A 19,752-nucleotide genomic window follows, 5' to 3' on the forward strand; every position below is an offset into this window, starting at 1 on the left:
TACAAGCGTGCGCCACCACGCCCGGCTCGCTTGCCTCTTTAAAATAAACTTCCTAGCCAAGCATGGGGGCGCACGCTTGTAATCTCAGTACTTGGGAGGCTGAGATAGGAGGATCGCAGGGTTGTGGGGAGACTAAGCTACTTAGTGAGGCTCTCTGCAATTTACTGAGACCATGTTTCAAAATAAAGAATAATGCCGGGCATGGGGGTGCACACTTGTAATCCCAGCATTCAGGAGACTGAGACTGGAGGATTGCAGCTCCTGGACAGCCTCAGCTATTTAGCGAGGCCCTCTGCAACTCAGTGAGACCCTGTTTCCAAATAAAGAATAAAAAATAGGGCAGGGGGTGTAGCTCGGAGGTCAAATGCCCCTGAGTACCGCAAAAAAAAAAAAAAAAAAAAAAAGAATAAAAAATAGGGCTGGGGGTGTAGTTCAGAGGTAGAATGCCCCTGGTTCAATCCCCAGTACCACAAAAAAATAAAATAAATAAACTTCCTACTTTCACTTTTCTGGTGTCTGCAGATTTCATTCTTTGGCTCTGTAAGACGAGAACCTGTAAGAAACTCGGGTCAGGATTACAAGCATGCACAAACATGCCTGGCTTCTCACAGTGGTTCTCTGAGACTGGGAAACACTGTGATGAGCTGTGCAGATCTCATGTCACTCAAGACTTGGGCCACCAGTCTGAGTCCCTTTTGGGTCAGCAGAGACTGCCCTTGGCCTGTGCAGAGCTCCCCACTTCTTCCTCAGTCACTCCGGTCCTCTCCCCTCCCATCCACAGGGGTTGGTCCCAAAAGTGCTTTCTCTGAAACCTCCCACGTCTCCACCCCTTATCTGCCTCCTAGGAATCCAGTCCCGGTCTTCTCTGAGCTGTCACTTTCATTCTCCCAAGGTTTGCGTATCTACCATGCCACTGTCTGCTGCTTCACTTTTCTGTTGATTGATTGACTGATTGTGCTACTGGGGACTGAACTCAGGGGCATTCCACCTCCAAGATACATACCCTGTCCCTTTTTTTTTTTTTTTTTTTGGTTTAGAAACAGGTCGTGCTATACTGCTGAGGCTGGTCTAGAACCTGCGATCCTTCCGTCTTGGTCTTTAATCCCAGTTCTTGGGATTAGAGCCGGGCACCCAGCTCGCCCACCTTTCTATTACAGTGCAGTTCCCCCATTCTACACGGACTAGGTGGATCAGGAAGGGGAGGCTAGCCCCACTAAACAGATGGAGAAACTGAGGCCCGGGGGACCGGCCACAGCCAAGGCGCTAATCACAATCCGAACTCACAGCGCTCAGTTTGCTCTCTCCCTACCAAGATGCTGCACCCTGCGTAGGAGGGAGCCTCAGAGGCGAATCCTATCTCCTGAAACCCGGCTCCGGGTGGGAGGCGCAGGCGGGCGGGGCCGGAGCTCCGCTGCGCCCCTGGGGAAACTGAGGTCGGAGCCTGCGTCCAGCGCCAGCCGGGGAGGGCCGCGTGCTGGGCGCCTCCCCGCCCGGCCCCCTCGCCCGGCCCGGCCGCCACCTCGGCAGGATCATGGGGGCGGCGGCGGCGGCCTGGCTGTTCCTGTGCGCCGCGGCCTGCGCGCAGCGCCAGCAGGACTTCTACGACTTCAAGGCGGTCAACATCCGGGGCAAGCTGGTGTCGCTGGAGAAGTACCGCGGCTCGGTGAGTGCGGGGCCTCCGGGCCGACCGGACCGCAGCGCCCGCCAGCCCAGCGGCGACGTGGCGCCCAACCCGCCCGAGGCCGCGGGAGGGAGCCCGGCGAGGGCGGCTCGGCTCCCCCGCCCCGGGCTCCGCTTGGGGAGCAGGGGGAGCTGCAGACACTGAGCCCAATAGAACCTGGCGGAGATGAGAGTGCGGTGCAGAGAAAGTTATAATTTAAAATGCACGGGATCCCTACGTGGATCACCCGAAGAACACTGAGGTCCAGAGGGGGAAGGCTTTTGTTCACTGCTACACAACAGAGAAGGCCAGAGTAGGGAGGAGAACTCCGCCCCTCCCTCCCTCCTGCCTGCTCTGGGCCAAACGCCTCCAGGGCAGCTCAGGCTGAGATGATCTAGAGGCCCTCCTGAACTAGAGGAAGCTGGGCCCAGAGGGGTCTCCAGAGGACGCGTGCCTGCACGGAATCTCTGAAGCAGGAAGGGAGTTTAGCAAGACCAAGAGCATCCCCGACAGAGAACTGTCCCAAGTTCAGTGGCAGATGCAAACAGTGAGAGGGTAGAGAAGCAGGGAGGGATTGCAAGGGGATTAAACCCGGAGGCTGAGGAGGTTGAAGAGGTCAGGAGCGCCAGGGGGCGGTGGATGCGACATCCAGAGGCCCAGGTGTTACAGTGTGCCATGAAGAGCCCGCCAAGTCGGCCTTGGGTTGGACTGGGGGACTCTGGCGTTGAATAGGGGGACTGGACTCTAGTGGACAAGTGGGCCTAGCATCCAGTTTTGGATGGACCATACAAAAATGGCTGTCAACGTGCTTTTCCTGAGAGCAAGGCCGTCTTTAATGAAAAAAGACTACAAACCTTGGAGTCCTGGGTTATGCTGGGAGTCCTGGAGCCAGTAGTCCTGTCCTGAGCAGCCCCTCGGGTGCTATGAGTTTCAAGTGAGATGGAGGTGTGGAGCACTGGTAAACTCTGTAGCTGTGTGGGGCGGATCTCAGCAGGAACCTCATTCAGGACTCAAGGCAAAGGACAGAGATGTCCCCTGTAGAGGGAAGCACAGAGAATCTGGGGTTGAGAACCAGACCTACTACTCTGCTACTCCTTTATTTTATGTGGAGTATTTGGCACCTAATGAGTACTAGGTACTAGGCCAGGCCCTGAGGATACAATGGTGAATAAAACAAGTTTCCACCCTAACAGAGCTTCTATGGGGAGGAAAGAGACAACAAAGGAACTGAGAGAGGAACAAGGTAATTCCCAATAGTAATACGTACTAAGCCAAAAATAGAACAAAGTCACAGCTACTAAGGGGTAGAGTTAGGATTGGAACCCAGCAGTCCAACTCTAAGAGACCGTGCCGTTAGTTGTTAAGTTTAGAGGGAAACCAGAGAACAATCAGTCCAGGGAAGCTGTAAGTGGTGCTGTGAGTTAACCCAGTCTAGGTCGGCCTCCTGGGCAAGATGAGCATTCATTCATCCGCAGACATATATTGGTTCCTACCGCATGCCCTGCACTGAGTTCTGCTCTGGTGGAAGCCAGGAGCGAGACTAACATGGTTTATGTATGCCCTCGGGCTGATTGGGGTACACTCAGTTAGACCAGAGTTGAGTATGGGCAAATGAGCGACTGCTTAGGAATGCGCTTGCTCCCTTTCTGGGCGTATGTACCTAGAGGCCTGAGTGTAGTGTGTGTGTGTGTGTGTGTGTGTGTGTGTGCACACGTGTGTATGTTCAAATGGTTTGTTTATTTGATACCATGTACATATCTGAGCCTGTATGTGTGCACATATATATGTATGTATATATATGTATATATATATATATATATATATATATACACATACACATATATGGAAATTAGCTATGTGTATTTGGGTGTGTCTGCCTACATTTTGGTCTCTAAGCTTCTTGGTTTCAGGAATGGAATTAGAAGCAAGATTTACCCTCTTTCAAAAAGAGTAGGCAGCCGGGCATGGTGGCTCACGCTTGTAATCCCAGCATTTGAGAGGCTGAGACTGGAGGCTCGTGATTCAAGGCCAGCCTCAGCTACTACTTAATGAGGCCCTATGCAACTCAGTGAGACCCTGTTTCAAAATAAAGAATAAAAAAAATAGGGCTGAGGGTCTAGCTCGGAAGTAGAAAGTCCTTGGGTTCCATTCCCAGTACTGCAAAGAAAAAAAAAATAGGGCTGGGGGTGTAGCTTGGAGGTAGAATACCCCTGGGTTCCATTTCCAGGACCACAAAAAATAAAAATAAAAATAAAAAAGAAAGAAAGAAAAGAAAAGAGAAAAAAATAGAGTAGGCAGGCACACATGAGAAAGGTTAAAAATAAGCAAACTTTAATGCTCCTACCACTCAGGGAGCCTGCAGGAAAGAATGTGGGAGACCCTAACTGGGATGAGAGTTAAGAGTCCCAGTTTCTGACCACCCCAAGAAGAATATGGCAGGTGCTGACTGCAAATGGGGGAGGGTTAGGGTTTTAATAGCTTTGGCCTCAGGGGATGGGTCCTTCCTCTTGGCCTCTTGTTAGAAGCAGGGTGGAGGAGTTACAGCTCGGTGGTTCTCAACTGGGGATGCTTTTGCCCCCTAAGGGAACATTTTACAATGTAGTAAAACATTTTTGATTGTCAAGAGTAGCACTTAGCCAGCCATGGTATGTGCCCCTATATGTAATTTCAGTACTTGGGAGGTTGAGACAGGAGGATCACAGGTTCAAAGCCAGCCTCAGCAAGTAATGATATGCTCATCAACCTAGTGAGACCCTGTTTCAAAATAAAAATAAAATAGGGCTGGGGGTATAGCTTAGAGGTAGAATGCCTCTGGGTTCCATTCCCAGTACCAAAAAAACAACAACAACAACAACAACAACAAAAAACTAAGTGGCATTTAATGAGGCCAGGGATACTGCCAAGCATCGTATAATGAACAGGACAGCCCTACATTACACAGAATTATCTGATTGGTTATATCAATAGTGCTGAGGTTGAGAAATCCTATCTAGCCTGAGCAATTTGTGCCAGGGCCTCTCCAGTGCTCCAAACTGCCCTTGGGAAGTAGCTTTCCTTATGGGGCCAGCTGGTATAATCCCAAATCTTCTCAAAAAGTGTCAAAGTGGAGCTGAGGATGTAGCTCAGAGGCAGAGCACTCGACAACATGAACAAGGCCCTGGATTCGATTCCCAGAACAGGAAAAAAAAAAAAAGGCTAGAGAAATAGAGCTGGGCTCCCCAGGCACAGGGTAGGGGTTTCAATCCTTTAAATATATATACTGGGCCGAGCGTGGTAGTGTGCACTTATAATCCCAGCGCTTGGGAGACTGAGACAGGAGGATCACATAGGTTTGAAGCCAGCCTCAGCTACTTAGTGAGGCTCTCAGCAAATTAGTGAGACCCTGTTTCCAAATAAATTATAAAAAATAGGGCTGGGGGTGTAGCCCAGAGGTAGAATGCCCCTGGGTTCGGTTCCAACCCCCAGTACCAAAAAAAAAAAAAAAAAAAATAAAAAAAAAATATATATATATATATATATATATATATATATATATATATATATATATATATACTGCACTTGGGAGGCTGAGACAGGAGGATAGCAGGCTGAGACAGGAGGATAGCAGGTTTGAGGACAATCTCAGCAAGTAGTGAGATTCTTGTCGACCTAGCAAGACCCTGTTTCCCAATAAGAAATAAAGATTGGGCTGGGGGCATAGCTTAAAGGTAGAATGCTTCTGACTTCAGTCCCCAGTATCACACACACACACACACACACACACACACACACACACACACACACCCCATATATATATTTAAAGCTACAAATGTAGCATTGGTGCCAAAATTGCAATTCCAGTATTATAACCCAGTTCTGTTAGCCAGCTTTAAATGTATTGCCCAAGCCACTAATAAAATTAGGGATTAGTCTAGTGATCAGAGAAAGAAGGGAGGGGAAGGGACAAACATTTGTTTGCTGGAAGGGAGGGGACAACAGTGGGATTGCCTTGGGGCTTAGAGCTTCTTTCACCCAGAAAACCTGTGTCCACCTATGTGCCCATGCATACATTTGTGCACACTTACTCACTCAGCAGACACTGGGGCTCTTCCGTGTGCCTGGGAGGGAGTGGACGGAGCTCCTGCCCTCAGTAGGTCTCTCTTGTAGCGGAGGCTGAAACATATGGGGGCAGCTAATTGAAACAATGAGTGCTAGCTGACTGCGCTGGAAATTGAACTCAGGTGTACCTTTCTGCCCCTGCATGCCACCCTGATATCTCTCTCTTTGTAAACGTGCATGTATGCTATTTACCAATGCATGTTTGTGTCATAGGGCATACACATACCCATTTATGTGCATTGTGCACTTATGTTCACAAATGTTCATGTATGTGCACGCATGTCTGTTGCCCCTACATACTTGATTTTATGTGTCTGCGCATGCGCCCGTGTATATATGAGAGTCACATTTACATATGTACAGGGTGTTTTGTTTTGGGCTTTGTTGTTGTTTTGTTTTGTTTTTTAATTGCTGGGGATCAAAACCAGGGCTTTGCACATACTGGGCATGCACTCTACCACCCCTGAGCCTGAGAGTGCTCTTGTGCGTGAGGGAACATTGATGGGGGAGTCACACATGTGAGCATGTCAAGGCACGTACAGGGCACACCTCTTCACTGGGTTGTATATGCGCCTGGAAATTGTTCTCTTTTTGCTCTGCAGGTGTCCCTGGTGGTGAACGTGGCCAGCGAGTGCGGCTTCACAGACCAGCACTACCGAGCCCTGCAGCAGCTGCAGCGGGACCTGGGTCCCCAGCACTTCAATGTGCTGGCCTTCCCCTGCAACCAGTTTGGCCAACAAGAGCCAGACAGCAACAGGGAGATTGAGAACTTTGCTCGCCGCACCTACAGTGTCTCTTTCCCCATGTTTAGCAAGATCGCAGTCACTGGCACGGGTGCCCACCCTGCCTTCAAGTACCTGACCGGTGAGTCCTAGCCCTTCTCCCTCACCTTCCCTCAGCTGGCTGAGGTGATGCCTCCCTTGGTGGCAGAAGCCACTGGCTAGCTAGGTAACCAGAGCCCCCCTTCCCATCCTGACCCTCCCAGGTGAGTTGATATTTTATTCCAGCACTTTCTTTTCTTTTTTATTTTACTTTTTCTTTATTTATTTTTCTACCTCTTTTTATTTTTTGTTTGGAAACAGGGTCTCACTAGGTTGCTGGAGTCTTGCTAAGGTGCTGAGAGTCCCTCACCTCAGGAACTTAGCGAGACCCCATTTCCAAATAAGTAAAATAGAGCTGGGGGGTCTAACTTAGAGGTAGAATGCCCCTAGGTCCAATTTCCAGTAAAACACAGACAGACAAACAGACACACACACACACACACACACACACACACACACACACACACCCCTCCACCAGGCTAACAAACAGAATGTCCACCCCCAAGACAGATTTGCATTTCGCCCTTCCTGTCAATTCTAATGTTTGCTTTTTTCCTGTGTTTTTGTTAGTTTTTTTCCCCAGTTCCCATAGGTATTGATCAAATCTGGCCTTGCTTTAGAAGTACCTGGGGAAATCTTAAAGTTGCATAAGGCTGAGGCCTACTTTGAAGCAGGGCCCAGAAATCTATTTTAGCATCCCCCACCACTACCACTCTCCAGTGGTTCTGATACAGCCAGCCCATGAGACTAACATTTGGGAAACATGAAGATTTAGAGAACAGAATGTAGTTTGAGGGCATTAATGAAGCAAACTTTGATACTGCTTTAGCAAGCACTTCTCAGAATCCTAGAGCAGTGACGGTTCCTAACCTTGATCTCATACTGAATCTCCAGAGAGCACTGGAAATCCTAATGCCTGAGTCTTAATGTCAGTGATTCTGATTCACAAGGGCTGGGGTGTGGATCACACACGCCTGCTGCCACTTTACTTAAAGCTTAATGCTGGAATAAAACATCACCGCACCTGAGAGGGTGGGGAAGGGAAAGGGGCCCCAGGTTACCCAGCTAGCCAGTGGGATTCCAGGATGGAGAAGCATACTTTGTCCCCCCCCCCTTTCTTTTTCTCTAGAGACTTCTGGGAAGGAGCCTACGTGGAACTTCTGGAAGTACCTAGTGGCCCCGGATGGCAAGGTGGTAGGGGCTTGGGACCCGACGGTGTCAGTGGAGGAGATCAGGCCTCAGGTCTCGGAGCTGGTGAGGAAACTCATCCTGAGGAAGCGAGAAGATTTATAACCATACTCCCTCTCCTCCCACACCCCCACCCTGCCCACCTGGAAACTCAAAGGTGCTGCAAAGAGAGAGACCCATTGACTGACTCTATTTCCTTTACTCGTATTCCACCTCTTCTCTGTCTCTTATAGGGGAAAACTTCTAGTATTTTTGATTATTTGAATCATAGAGCAGCCAATAGGAACTCCTGGCCAATGAGAGCTCTTGATGTAATCACCAGCTACTAAGGACCTCCAGCCAATGAAAACACGTGAAAAGCAATAGTCCCCTCCCACTCAGGGCTCTGTAAGATGGGGCCAATTCCTACTTTGGGGCTGTTGTGAGGAGTAGGAGCCAACATCTGTGCGTGCCTAGAGTGCTAGCAGAGCTAGCCAAATAGGAGACATTCAATAAACGTCTTTTGCATATAAACCAAAAAATAACTTGTGACTTTTTTGATAAAAACTTTTACTCAACATGAATTTCCAGGCAATGAAAACCTAAGCCAAATATTTATTTGCTGTTGTTGTTTCCTCTGTGTATTTCATTTTAATTATAAAAGATGCAAGTTCCTAGGCCAGAGATGTAGTTCAGTGGTAGAGCACTTCCTTAGCATGCATGAGGCTCTGGGTTCCAGCTTCAAAACCACAGGAATCAAAAAAACTACATGTCACCGGCGTGGTGGCGCACGCTTGTAATCCCCACGCTTGGGAGGCGGAGACAGGAGGATCGCACAGGTTCGAAGCCAGCCTCGCTGGCTTAAGAGACCCAGTTTCCAAATAAAAATATAAAAATAGGTCTGGGAGTGTAGCCTGGAGGTAGAAGGCTTTCCAGGAAGCCCAGTACCATGAAAAACAAAACAAAACAAAACAAAACAAAAAAAAAAACACTACAAGTTTCTTATAAGAAATCCAAATACCACAGAATGACATAAAAATTCAAGTCTTTTCTCTTGTTTTCTAAACTGTACCTCTGTCAAGGAAATCTCTGTCAGCAATTTGGTACAAACCTTTTTTTTTTTTTTTTTTTGGTTACTGGAATTGAACCCAGAGATATTCTGTTTCTGCTCTTTTTATTTTTTTGTTTTGAAACAGGGTCTTGCTATATTGCTGAGACTGCTCTCAAAACTGCAGTTGTCCAAGCTGGGCGTGGTGGCGCACGCTTGTAATCCCAGCGCTTGAGAGGCTAAGACAGGAGGATCGCACAGGTTCAAAGCCAGCCTCAGCAATTTAGTGAGGCTATCAGCAACTTAGTGAGACCCTGTTTCCAAATAAAGTATAAAATAGCTCTGGGAGTATAACCTGGAAGTAGAAAAGCCCCTGATTCCACCCCCAGTACCACACACAACACAAAAAAAAAAAAAAAAAAAAAAAAAGAAAAGAAAAGAAAAACTGCAATTGTCTTGTTTCAGCTTTCCAAATAACTGGGATTATAGAAGTGTGCTCACCACCATGCCCAGACTTATTTTATTTTATTTTTTGACTTTTTATTACTCAAAGAAGATTCATTTATTTAGCTTTCAGACTCTGCTTGTGCCTTCAACACTTTCACAATGATTTTCTGCTCCTCAATAAGGAAAGCACGCTTGATCCTGTCGCGGACACATTGAGCACACATGGAACCACCACAGGCCCTGCTGACATGCTTTTTTGTCTTAGACAATCTCATAAGAACCTTAGGTCTCACAGCACGAACCCTGCACAGTTGGCCTGGGCACACGCCACATGCAGATTTTGGAGCTTTCCCAACCTTGGTATACAGGTAAACAATCCTGTTGCCAGGGGTTCGGGACAGCCTACTTTTGCTAGAGGCTGTATTGTAGGAAAGCCTATGATGATATGTCAAATGCTGGACCATTTTGGGTGCCTCTAGACGCTGTGCTTGGAAGAGGGGGGAAAAAGCCCCTTTTTTTAAAAAAAAATCAATACAGTCATCATTGCCCAATAAAAATTTATGGATCAAGCTGGGCATGGTGGCGCACACTTGTAATCCCAGCATTTGGGAGGTTGAGACGGGAAGATCCGGGTTCACAGACAGCCTCAGCTTCTTAGTGAGGCCCTTTGCAACTCAGTAAGACCCTGTTTCAAAATAAATACTAAAAAATAGGGCTGAGGGTGTACCTTGGAGGAAGGATGCCCCTGGGTTCCATCCCCAGTACCACACACACACACACACACACAAAAAAAAAAAAAATTATGGATCAACTGAGCATGGTGGTGCATGACTATAATCCTAGTACTTGGGAGGCTGAGACAAAAAGATCACAGGTTCAAGGGCTGCTTCACCTCGTAAGACCCTGTTTTAAAATAAAAAATAAAATAGGGCTAGGCATGCCAGGCATGGTGGTACACACCTATAATTTCGGTACTTGGGAGGGAGGCAGGAGGATCAAGGTTTGAGGACAGCCTCAGCAAGTAGTGAGACTCTCATTAACCTAGTGGGACACTATTACAAAAGTAAAAATAAAATAGGGTTGGTGATATAGCTTGGAGGTAGAATGCTCCTGGGTTCAGTTCCCATTAGCACTCAGACACACAAAAAATAAAATTAAATAACATAAAGCCGGGAGTGGTGGCGCACACTTGTAATCCCAGCATTTGGGAGGCTGAATCCAGAGGATCGCGGTTTGTGGACAGCCTCAGCTACTTAGTGAGGCCCTCTGCAACTAGTGAGACCCTGTTTCAAAATAAAGAATAAAAAATAGGACTGGGGTGTCACTTGGAGGTAGAATGCCCCTGAGTTCCACCCCCAGTACTGCAAAAAATAAAATAACATAACATAACATAGCATAGAATAGGGCTGGGGGTATATCTTAGAGGTAGAATGCCCCTGGGTTCAGCCCCCAGTATCAAAAATCAAATATACAAACAAACAAAAAAACTGCCCAGTATGAAGTGAAGGCTGCCTGTGGCCTCCAGCCTGCTCTCAGACAGCCTACTCCAAGCTTCATCTCCGCATATGCTCATGTGCGTACACACACACACACACACACACACACACACTGAAAAACAACTATCAAATAAACTTTTGTGATGGACATCTTGGAGCCACATTCCCAATGCGCCCTTCCTCCGTCTATCCCTGTCTCCATCCTCCATAGTGGTGCCTGACTTCCCTCCACTCACCGCCATCACCCCTCTTCCCTGGTGGTCTTCTTTGAGGGTCTAGAGTGACCTTTGTCTCGCTCCTTATCTTCTTTCACAGCCACTTCATTTTTTTCTCTCATGGTTTTGACCGCCATATGCCCTGATGTCACCCACGTCTCTACCTGTGATGCCCATGCTGAACTCTTTCCACCTGTGTACTAGGCATCTCTACAGGCACCTCAATTCAACAGTCCAGAACTAAACTCTTCATCTCCCCTGTTGCACCTGCCCTTCCACCAGCCTTTGCACACCTAAGCTCCCCTTTCACACGCCGCCTACCTTCTGACTTGCGCACTCACACACTCTGTTCTCAATGGGAGAAGCAAGTACCTTCCCCTCCTCTGCACAATCCCTGGCCCTAAGCTGATTAAACAGAATTACCTGGTAAGCATTGTAAGCACCAGCACCCACCCTGTCCATCTCCTGAAGAGACCCTATCCAGAAACCAAAGATGAGCAAGCCATTTCTCCCAAAGTTTAGAGTCCAGCTGAGGATTTAAATTCCCAGTCTAACCTGCAGTCCTACAGACTTTGCCAGCTTTCCACTGGTTCCAAGCGCTGGGGATGGAACCCAGGGGAATTCTAACGCCAAGCTACACCCCCAGCCCTATTTTATATTCTTTATTTTGAAACAGGGTCTCACTGAGTTGCAAAAGGCCTCACTGAGTAGCTGAGGCTGGCTGCGAACCTCCTGCCTCAGCCTCCCAAATGCTGGGATTACAAGTGTGAGCCACCACGCCTTGGCTCAAGTCCTTTTAACACGCATAAGAATCCCCTGAGAAAAGCGTCACTTTAAATCCTTATCAACTGTCACCTCAGTCATTGGTTAACCAGCATCTGCTAACATCTTGGTTTTAAATTAATCCCTTGGTTATCAGCTAACACTTGAGTAGTTAATATTTAATTGTCTGCTGATACCTTAATTGTCTCCTAATACTTTGCTTATAAGCCAAATACCTTATTATGAGGTTCTATCTTAGCACTTAGTAGGTTGGCTATTTGGTAAATCTTAATTATTAATCTATAATTAAGTTACTTATTTGAATTGTATTATATTACTGGGATTTTAGCTACTGACCATTAGTTAGAGTACAGCAGTCCTCCTTTATTCTTAAGGGATATGTTCCAAGACTCCCAGGATGCTTGAGATCAAGGATAATACTGAACCCTGTAAATAGTATCTCTTTTTTATATACACATACCTATGACAAAGCTTAATTATAAATTAAATGCAGTAAACTAGGCATGGCGGTACACACGAGGCTGAGACAGGAGGATCACAGGCTCAAGGTCAACCTCAGCAACTTAGTGAGCTCCTTGGCAAATTAGCAAGATCCTGTTTCAAAATGAAAAATATAAAGGGCTAGGGATGTAGCTCAGAGGTAAAATGGCCCTGGGTTCAATCCCTAGTACCAAAATAAATAAACAAATAAAGTGCAAAAAGAGATGAACAACAATAACCAGTAATAAAATAGAACAATCATAATAATATACTGTAATAAAAATTATGTGAAGTCGGGGCATGGTGGCTCATGCTTGTAACTCCAGTATCTGGGAGGCTGAAACAGAAGAATCAAAGATTCATGGAGACTCTCAAGCAAGGTAGACCCTGTTTCAAAACAAAAAGTAAAAGATGGGCGTGGTGGCACATGCCTGTAATCCTAGCATTCGGGAGGCTGAGACCAGAGGATCACAGTTTGCGGACAGCCTCAGCTACTTAGTGAGGCCCTTCACAACTCAGTGAGACTCTGTTTTGAAAATAAAAAGACTAAAAAAATAGGGCTGGGGATATAGCTTGGAGGTAGAATGCCCCTGGGTTCCATGCCCAGTACCAAACACAAAAAGAAAAGAAAAAAAAAGTTAAAAAAAAAAGTAAAAAGGACTGGGGATGTAGCTTGGAGGTACAACCTAGTCTTGCACCTTGGTTCAACCCCACTCAAAAGTTATGTGAATATGTTCCCTTCCTTCCCCAACTATCACAGAGCAAGTAACACATACAGGCTGGATACGGTGGGCAAAATGTTAATTCACTTCTAGGCTAGATGAACTGGAATGACTTGAGCTTTCATCATGCTGCTCACAATATATATATATATATATATATATATATATATATATATATATATATATATATATTTTATGGATGATACTGGGGATTGAACCTGGGGGCATTTTGTCTCTGAGATACACTCCCAGCCCTATTCATTTGTGTGTGTGTGTGTGTGTGTGTGTGTGTGTGTGTGTGTGTGTTACCAGGGATGGAAGCCAAGGGCATTCTACCTCTGAGCTGTACTCCTAGACCTACTTTATTCTTTTATTTTGAAACAGAATCTCACTATGTGGCAGAGGGCCTCACTAAGTTGCTGAGGCTGACTTCAAAGCTGCGATCCTCCTGCATCAGCCTTCCAAGTACTGGTATTACAGGCGTGTGCCACCTTGTCCAGCTTACTTTTTCTTTTCTTTTCTTTTCTTTTCTTTTCTTTTTTTTTTTTTTGGTGGTACTGGGGTTCCTGGAAGCCCTTCTTCCTCCGGGCTATTTTATATTTCTGAAACAGGGTCTCTTACGCCAGCGCGGCTGGCTTCGAACCTGCGCGATCCTCCTGTCTCCGCCTCCCAAGCGCGGGGATTACAAGCGTACGCCACCACGCCCGGCCTTACTTTTTATTTTCAAACAGGGTATCACTAAGTTTCTGAGGGCCTTGCTAAGTTGTTTGTTTGTCGTGTAGTACCAGGGATTGAACCCAGGGGCATTCTACCTCTGAGCTACACCCCCAGCCCTATTTTTTATTCTTTATTTTGAAACAGGGTCTCACTAAGTTTCAGAGGGCCTCATTAAGTAGCTGAGGCTGGCCATGAACCTGCGATCCTCCTGTCTCAGCCTCCCAAATACTAGGATTAAAGGGATGCACCACCACACACAGGATGGCAATTTAAAATTTATAAATTACTTATATCTGAAATTTTCCATTAATATTTTCAGTTTTCAGTTGACCATAGGTAACTGAAACCATGGATATGGGGGATTACTATAGACTAGCAAACTAGAAGCCACTGGTTAGGAATTTGAGGGAGGGGGGACTCCCTGGAGCATTATGATTGGGAGGAGCATCACTGCTTACATGTCAGGTTCCTGCTGGGTTCTAAGGGTACTTCAGTGAGCCATGCAGACATGTTTCCAGCTGCCTCGGTGCTTAGAGAATAGTGGAAAGACAATCATTAAACAAGTGATTACACCAATTATTTTATAATTACAGTTATGATAAGCACCAGGAAGAATAGGAAATCATAAGTATATATAAAAGTGGCACTTGACCTATTCTGGGGTTCAAAGAAAACTTCCCTGAGGACCAGCATTAAAGCTAAGAGCTGAAATTTTGATAAGAATTAGAAGGGAAGCCGGGCATGGTGGCGCACACTTGTAATCCCAGCATCGGGGAGGCTGAGACCTGGAGGATCATGGTTCGCGGACAGCCTCAGCTACTTAGTGAGGCCCTTTGCAACTCAGTGAGACCCTGTTTCAAAATATAGCATAAAAAATAGGGCTGGACCGCCGGGCGTGATGGTGCACACTTGTAATCCCCGCTCTTGGGAGGCTGAGACAGGAGGATCGCGCAGGTTCGAAGCAAGCCTCAGCTACTTAGTGAGGCTTTCAGCAACTTAGTGAGACCCTGTTTCAAAATAAAATATAAAATAGGGCTGGGAGTATAGCCTGGAGGTAGAAAGCCTCTGGGTTCCACCTCTAGTACCACACACACACACACACACACACACACACACACACACACACACACACAAACAGGGCTGGGCAGGCCGGGTATGATGCACGCTTGTAATCCCAGCATTTGGGAGGCAGAGACCAGAGGATCCCAGTTTGCGGACAGCCTCATCTACTTAGCAAAGCCCTTTGCAACTCAGTAAGATCTTGTTTCAAAAAAATGAAAAGACTAAAAAATAGGGCTGGGGGTGTAGCTCAGAGGTACAGTGCCCCTGGGTTCCATGTTCCATCCCCAGTACCACACACACACACACACACACACACACACACACACACACACAAAGAATTAGAGGGGAAAAGTAGGGAGGTCCTAAGCAGATATGGTAGCTTGGACAAAAGCCCGAAGGAAGGAAGATGCTGGATATGATGGAGCCGGTGCTGGCTGGCGCCGGTGATAAGGAGGAGGGCCAGAGAGGCAAGAGGGCTGGTACACACAGAGCTCGGTGATAGAAGTGAGAAATGGTAGTGACATGACTCAGCACGACAGAACCTGTCTTCTGTAGGTGTGGGAAGACTTTGCTTATAGTCCCAGATCTGAAGGCCAGAAATAAACCTGGGGCAGAGGAAGACACTGAACTATGGGTGGGAGAAGGAGGCTCCTCTGGGCTCCTGGAGGACATGTCCCCATGGAGATTCCTGTGGAAGCAGGCTGCCCTGAACTCCCGCGCCAGGAGGGCCAGCCTGAGGCTGCTGGGGAGGACTGCGGAGGCCTGGATCCGTGCAGTCGCTCGCTTTCAATGTGCCTGGGCCCTGCTGGAATGACTCCACTGCAGATGGTCCACAGGCCTCACTTGATTTAGAAAGACTGCCTTGGTATAACAAAACACTACGGACAGCTTCCTCTCCTCCCCACACTGTGTGTGTGTGTGTGTGTGTGTGTGTGTGTGTGTGTGTGTGTCCCCGTGTCTGTCTGCAAATGCATCCGCGTGTGCATGTGTGTTACTGAAGATCAAACCCAGGCACAACCCCAGCCCTTTTTATTTTGAAACAGGTCTCACTAAATTACTGAGTACTTTGGCCTTGAACCTATGGTCCTCCTGTCTCAGCCTCCCAAGTACTGGAATACAGGAGTATACCACCACACCCAGTTGCTGCCGCCGCCTCCTCCTCCTCCTCCTCCTCCTCCTCCTCCTCCTCCTCCTCCTCCTCCTCCTCCTCTTCTTCTTCTTCTTCTTCTTCTTCTTCTTCTTCTTCTTCTTCTTCTTCTTCTTCTTCTTCTTCTTCTTCGTCCCCCCCCCCTTCTTCTTCTTTGTCCTTGGGATTGAACCCAGGGGCATTCTACCTCTAAGCTACACCCCCAGACCTATTTTATTTTTTATTTGAAAACAGGGCTCACTAAGTTCCTGAGGCTGGCTGTGAACCAGTGATCCTCCTGTTTCAGCTTCCCAAATACTGGAATTACAAGCGTGTGCCACCATGCCCAGCTCCCACAACTTCTTTAGTCTCATATCTTAGGTTTCAATTGTGGTTTCTACCACTTTGCATTAGGATAGAGATTTGGCTGTTATAAAAGGAACCCAAAGTAAGCACAGTCTAAAAGTAGAAGCTTATTCCTATTCCATGTGAAAACCAGACCTTTGCTATGAATTTACCAGGATCCCAGACCTATGGCTCCAGCCACCCTCAGTCATATTCCCTTGAGATTAATACAGCACTTAGTCACACAGCCACACCCAGATCACTGAGATATAAACTTTTTATCCTGTATGGACGCATACCCAGATGAAAATTGGGATTCCATTAACAGAAGAGAAAAGAGTTTGAGGGGACAGGGACAAGTAGTGATCTTCACTCCAAACCTTAACATTCTTCAGGTCTCTCCTCTGTCCTTCCTGCTGTTTCCTGTCTCAGGTCTTTATTTGAAACTGTGTTTATGTGCCGGGCATGGTGGCGCACGCTTGTAATCCCCGCGCTTGGGAGGTGGAGACAGGAGGATTGCACTGGTTAGAAGCCAGCCTCCCTGGCTGGCTTAAGAGACCCTGTTTCCAAATAAAAATATAAAAAATGGGTCTGGGAGTGTAGCCCGGAGGTAGAAGGGTTTCCAGGAACCCCAGTACCACCACACACACACACACACACACACAAAGACATGACACTGTGTTTACTTTAGTTTCCTGTTAGAGGAGCCAAATCTCTTTTTCCTAACAAAAGTGGTAGAAGCCACAGAAGAAGGATAAGATGGAAAGACTAAAGGAGATGTGGGGATTTATCATCCTTCTAGCCTCAAACATCCTTGGCCTCAACTCCCTTCACATTGCAAGTAAATGGGGTTGTTTTTTTTTTTCCTTTCTTTCTTTCTTTCTTCCTTTCTTCCTTTCTTCCTTTCTTCCTTTCTTTCTTTTTTGGTATTAGGGATTGAACCCAGATGCATTCTACCTCTGAGCTATACCCCCAGCCATTTTTTATTTTGTTTTGTTTGTTTGGTAGTGGAGATCGAATCCAGAGGCACTCTATCTCCAAGTTACCTCCCCAGTCCTATATTATTTTTATTTTGAATCAAGGTATCACTACTTGCTGAGGCTATCCTCGAACCTGTGACTCTCCTGTCTCAGCCTCCCAAGTACTGGGATTACAGACATGCACCACTAAGCCTGGCTTATTTTTTATTTTGAAATGGATCTTTCTAAATTGCGAAGGGCTTTGCTAAGTTGCCTAAACTGGCTTTGACCCTGTGATCTTTCTGTTTTATCCTCCCAAGGACTGGGATTACAGGTGTGTGCCATCATGCCTGGCTCTGAGTGATGTTCTAAGGGGCACACAAGAGCATGCCATCTTTCTGTTCCCCTGTGCCTCAACTCCAAGCTGCCTGCGGGCTCTCTTTTCTTCCCTCCTCCCATTACATAGGTGGACATTCTCTTCCTTGCCTTCACGTGGCTGTGCGCTTTATATCTGCTGTATTCTTTGAGCATAGAAAGTGCCTGGTCCATAGTAGGTGTTCCAAGTGCATTTGCTGATGCCCACCCTCGTTGTTATCATTTGTGTTTGTTTATGAATGTCCTCATGCCAACTAAGGTCTCCTAAAAGTCTTAAATCCACCCAGGGAGGGGGTTGCCACTCTTAGTGGGATGGGTAACCCACCCGAAGGCTCCTTCCTCTTAATCCCTTATCAAGCAAGCATTTTCCTCCGATTACATGACCAATTGTGTTCTGCTCATTATTCTTTAGAGGAGTCCCAGGGGCAGGGGAGACCTAGTCTTAATGTCAACTGCATGGGAGATAGTTATATTTTAAAAGTATTTGTGCTGGGCATGGTGTGCTGGGCATGGTGGCGCACGCTTGTAATCCCACAGTTTGGGAGGCTGAGACAGGGGAATCTCACAGGTTCAAAGCCAGCCTCAGCTACTCAGTGAGGCTCTCAGCAACTTAGTGAGACTCTGTTTCCAAATAAAGTATAAAATAGGTTTGGGAGTATAGCCCGGAGGTAAAAAAAAAAAAAAAAAAAAAAAAAAAAAAAAGCCCCTGGGTTCCACCCCAGAACCATACACACACAAAAAAAGTATTTGCAAACTGGGCGTAGTTGTGCACACCTGAAATCCCAGTACTTGGGAGGCTGAGATTGGAGGATTACAGGGTTTGCAAACATCCTCAGCAATTTACTGAGGCCCTCTGCAAATTAGTGAGACCTTCTTTCCAAATAAAAAGGCTGAAGGTGTAGCTCAGAGGTAGAATGCCCCTAAGTTAAATCCCGAGTACAACACACACATACACACACACAAAAAAAAGTATTTACAGTTTATTTAAAATTCAGCTATGAGCGGGCATGATGGCGCATGCTTGTAATCCCAGCATTTGAGAGGCTAAGACTGGAGGGTCATGGTTCGTGGACAGCCTCAGCTACTTAGTGAGGCCCTCTGCAACTTAGTGAGACCCTGATTCAAAATAAAGAATAAAGAATAGGGCAGGGGGTGTAGTTCAGAGGTCAAATGGCTCTGGGTTCCATCCCCAGACCCGCAAAGAAAAAGAAAAAAATTCAACTGTAACTGTTCATCCTTTATTTTATCTGGCAACTCTAATGCAGAGTTTAATAGTCTATAGGATCCTTTTTTTGTGTGTGTGGTACTGGGGGTGGAACCCAGGGGCTTTTCTACCTTCGGGCTACACTCCTAGACCTATTTTATATTTTATTTGGAAACAGGGTCTCACTAAGTTGCTGAGAGCCTCACTAAGTAGCTGAGGCTGGCTTCAAACCTGTGAGATCCTCCTGCCTCAGCCTCCCAAGCACTAGGATTATAAGCGTGTACCACCACGTCCAGCATATAGGATCCTTTTGATCATAGGAAACAAAGATTCTAAGATTTTTCTGATTTACCCTGGTCTTTTAAATGAAAGCAGAAACCCTTCTCAGTTGAAGCTGGGCGTGGTGGCGCATGTTTGTAATCCCAGCATTTGGGAGGCTGAGAAAGGAGGATCGTTGTGTGCAGACAGCCTTAGCTACTTAGTGAGGCCCTTTGCAATTCAGTGAGACCCTGTTTCAAAATAAAGAATAAAATAAAAGCCGGGTGTGGTGGCGCATGCTTGTAATCCCCACACTTGGGAGGCTGAGACAGGAGGATCGCACGGGTTTGAAGTCAGCTACTTAGTGAGGCTCTCAGCAACTTAGTGAGATCCTGTTTCCAAAAAATATATATATAAAAAAAGGTCTGGGAGTATAGCCCGGAGGTAGAAAGCCTCTGGGTTCCACCCCCAGTACCACCAAATAAAGAATAAAAAATAGGGCTGGGGGCGTCACTCAGAGGTAGAATGCTCCTGGGTTTTATCCCCAGTACCACACAAAAAAAAAAGAGTTGAGAATTATAATTAACAGAAAGGTTAACATAACAAATGATACATTGCTTAACCTTGCTGAGTCTCCATTACCTCATAGAGCTAATGAAAAGACTGAGATTTTATCTAATAAGTACTAGGTTCTGTGCTATACACTTCTCTCTCTCACCTAGGACAACCAGATAAAATAACGTATAACAGGACAGCTTGTGGAAATTGA

At 46.6% G+C, this 19,752-nt stretch overlaps 2 protein-coding genes across 2 annotated transcripts; one reads left to right on the forward strand and one right to left on the reverse strand.

Annotated features, from left to right (window-relative positions):
• Nucleotides 1-1,531: 1,531 nt before the first annotated feature.
• Nucleotides 1,532-7,872, forward strand: GPX7 (glutathione peroxidase 7; the record flags this gene model as incomplete). Its single annotated transcript, XM_080690527.1, has 3 exons — nucleotides 1,532-1,663; nucleotides 6,361-6,622; nucleotides 7,709-7,872. The coding sequence occupies 3 exons, from the start codon at nucleotides 1,532-1,534 to the stop codon at nucleotides 7,870-7,872; spliced, it is 558 nt and encodes a 185-aa protein (XP_080546653.1).
• A 1,488-nt stretch (nucleotides 7,873-9,360) lies between these two features.
• LOC308260680 (large ribosomal subunit protein eL34-like) lies at nucleotides 9,361-9,705 on the reverse strand (the record flags this gene model as incomplete). Its single annotated transcript, XM_080692146.1, has 1 exon — nucleotides 9,361-9,705. One exon carries the CDS (start codon nucleotides 9,703-9,705, stop codon nucleotides 9,361-9,363), a length of 345 nt encoding a protein of 114 aa, XP_080548272.1.
• Between the last annotated feature and the right edge of the window lie 10,047 nt (nucleotides 9,706-19,752).

This window comes from Muscardinus avellanarius, assembly GCF_963383645.1.
Source record: "Muscardinus avellanarius genome assembly, chromosome: 3".
Classification (NCBI taxonomy): domain Eukaryota; kingdom Metazoa; phylum Chordata; class Mammalia; order Rodentia; family Gliridae; genus Muscardinus; species Muscardinus avellanarius.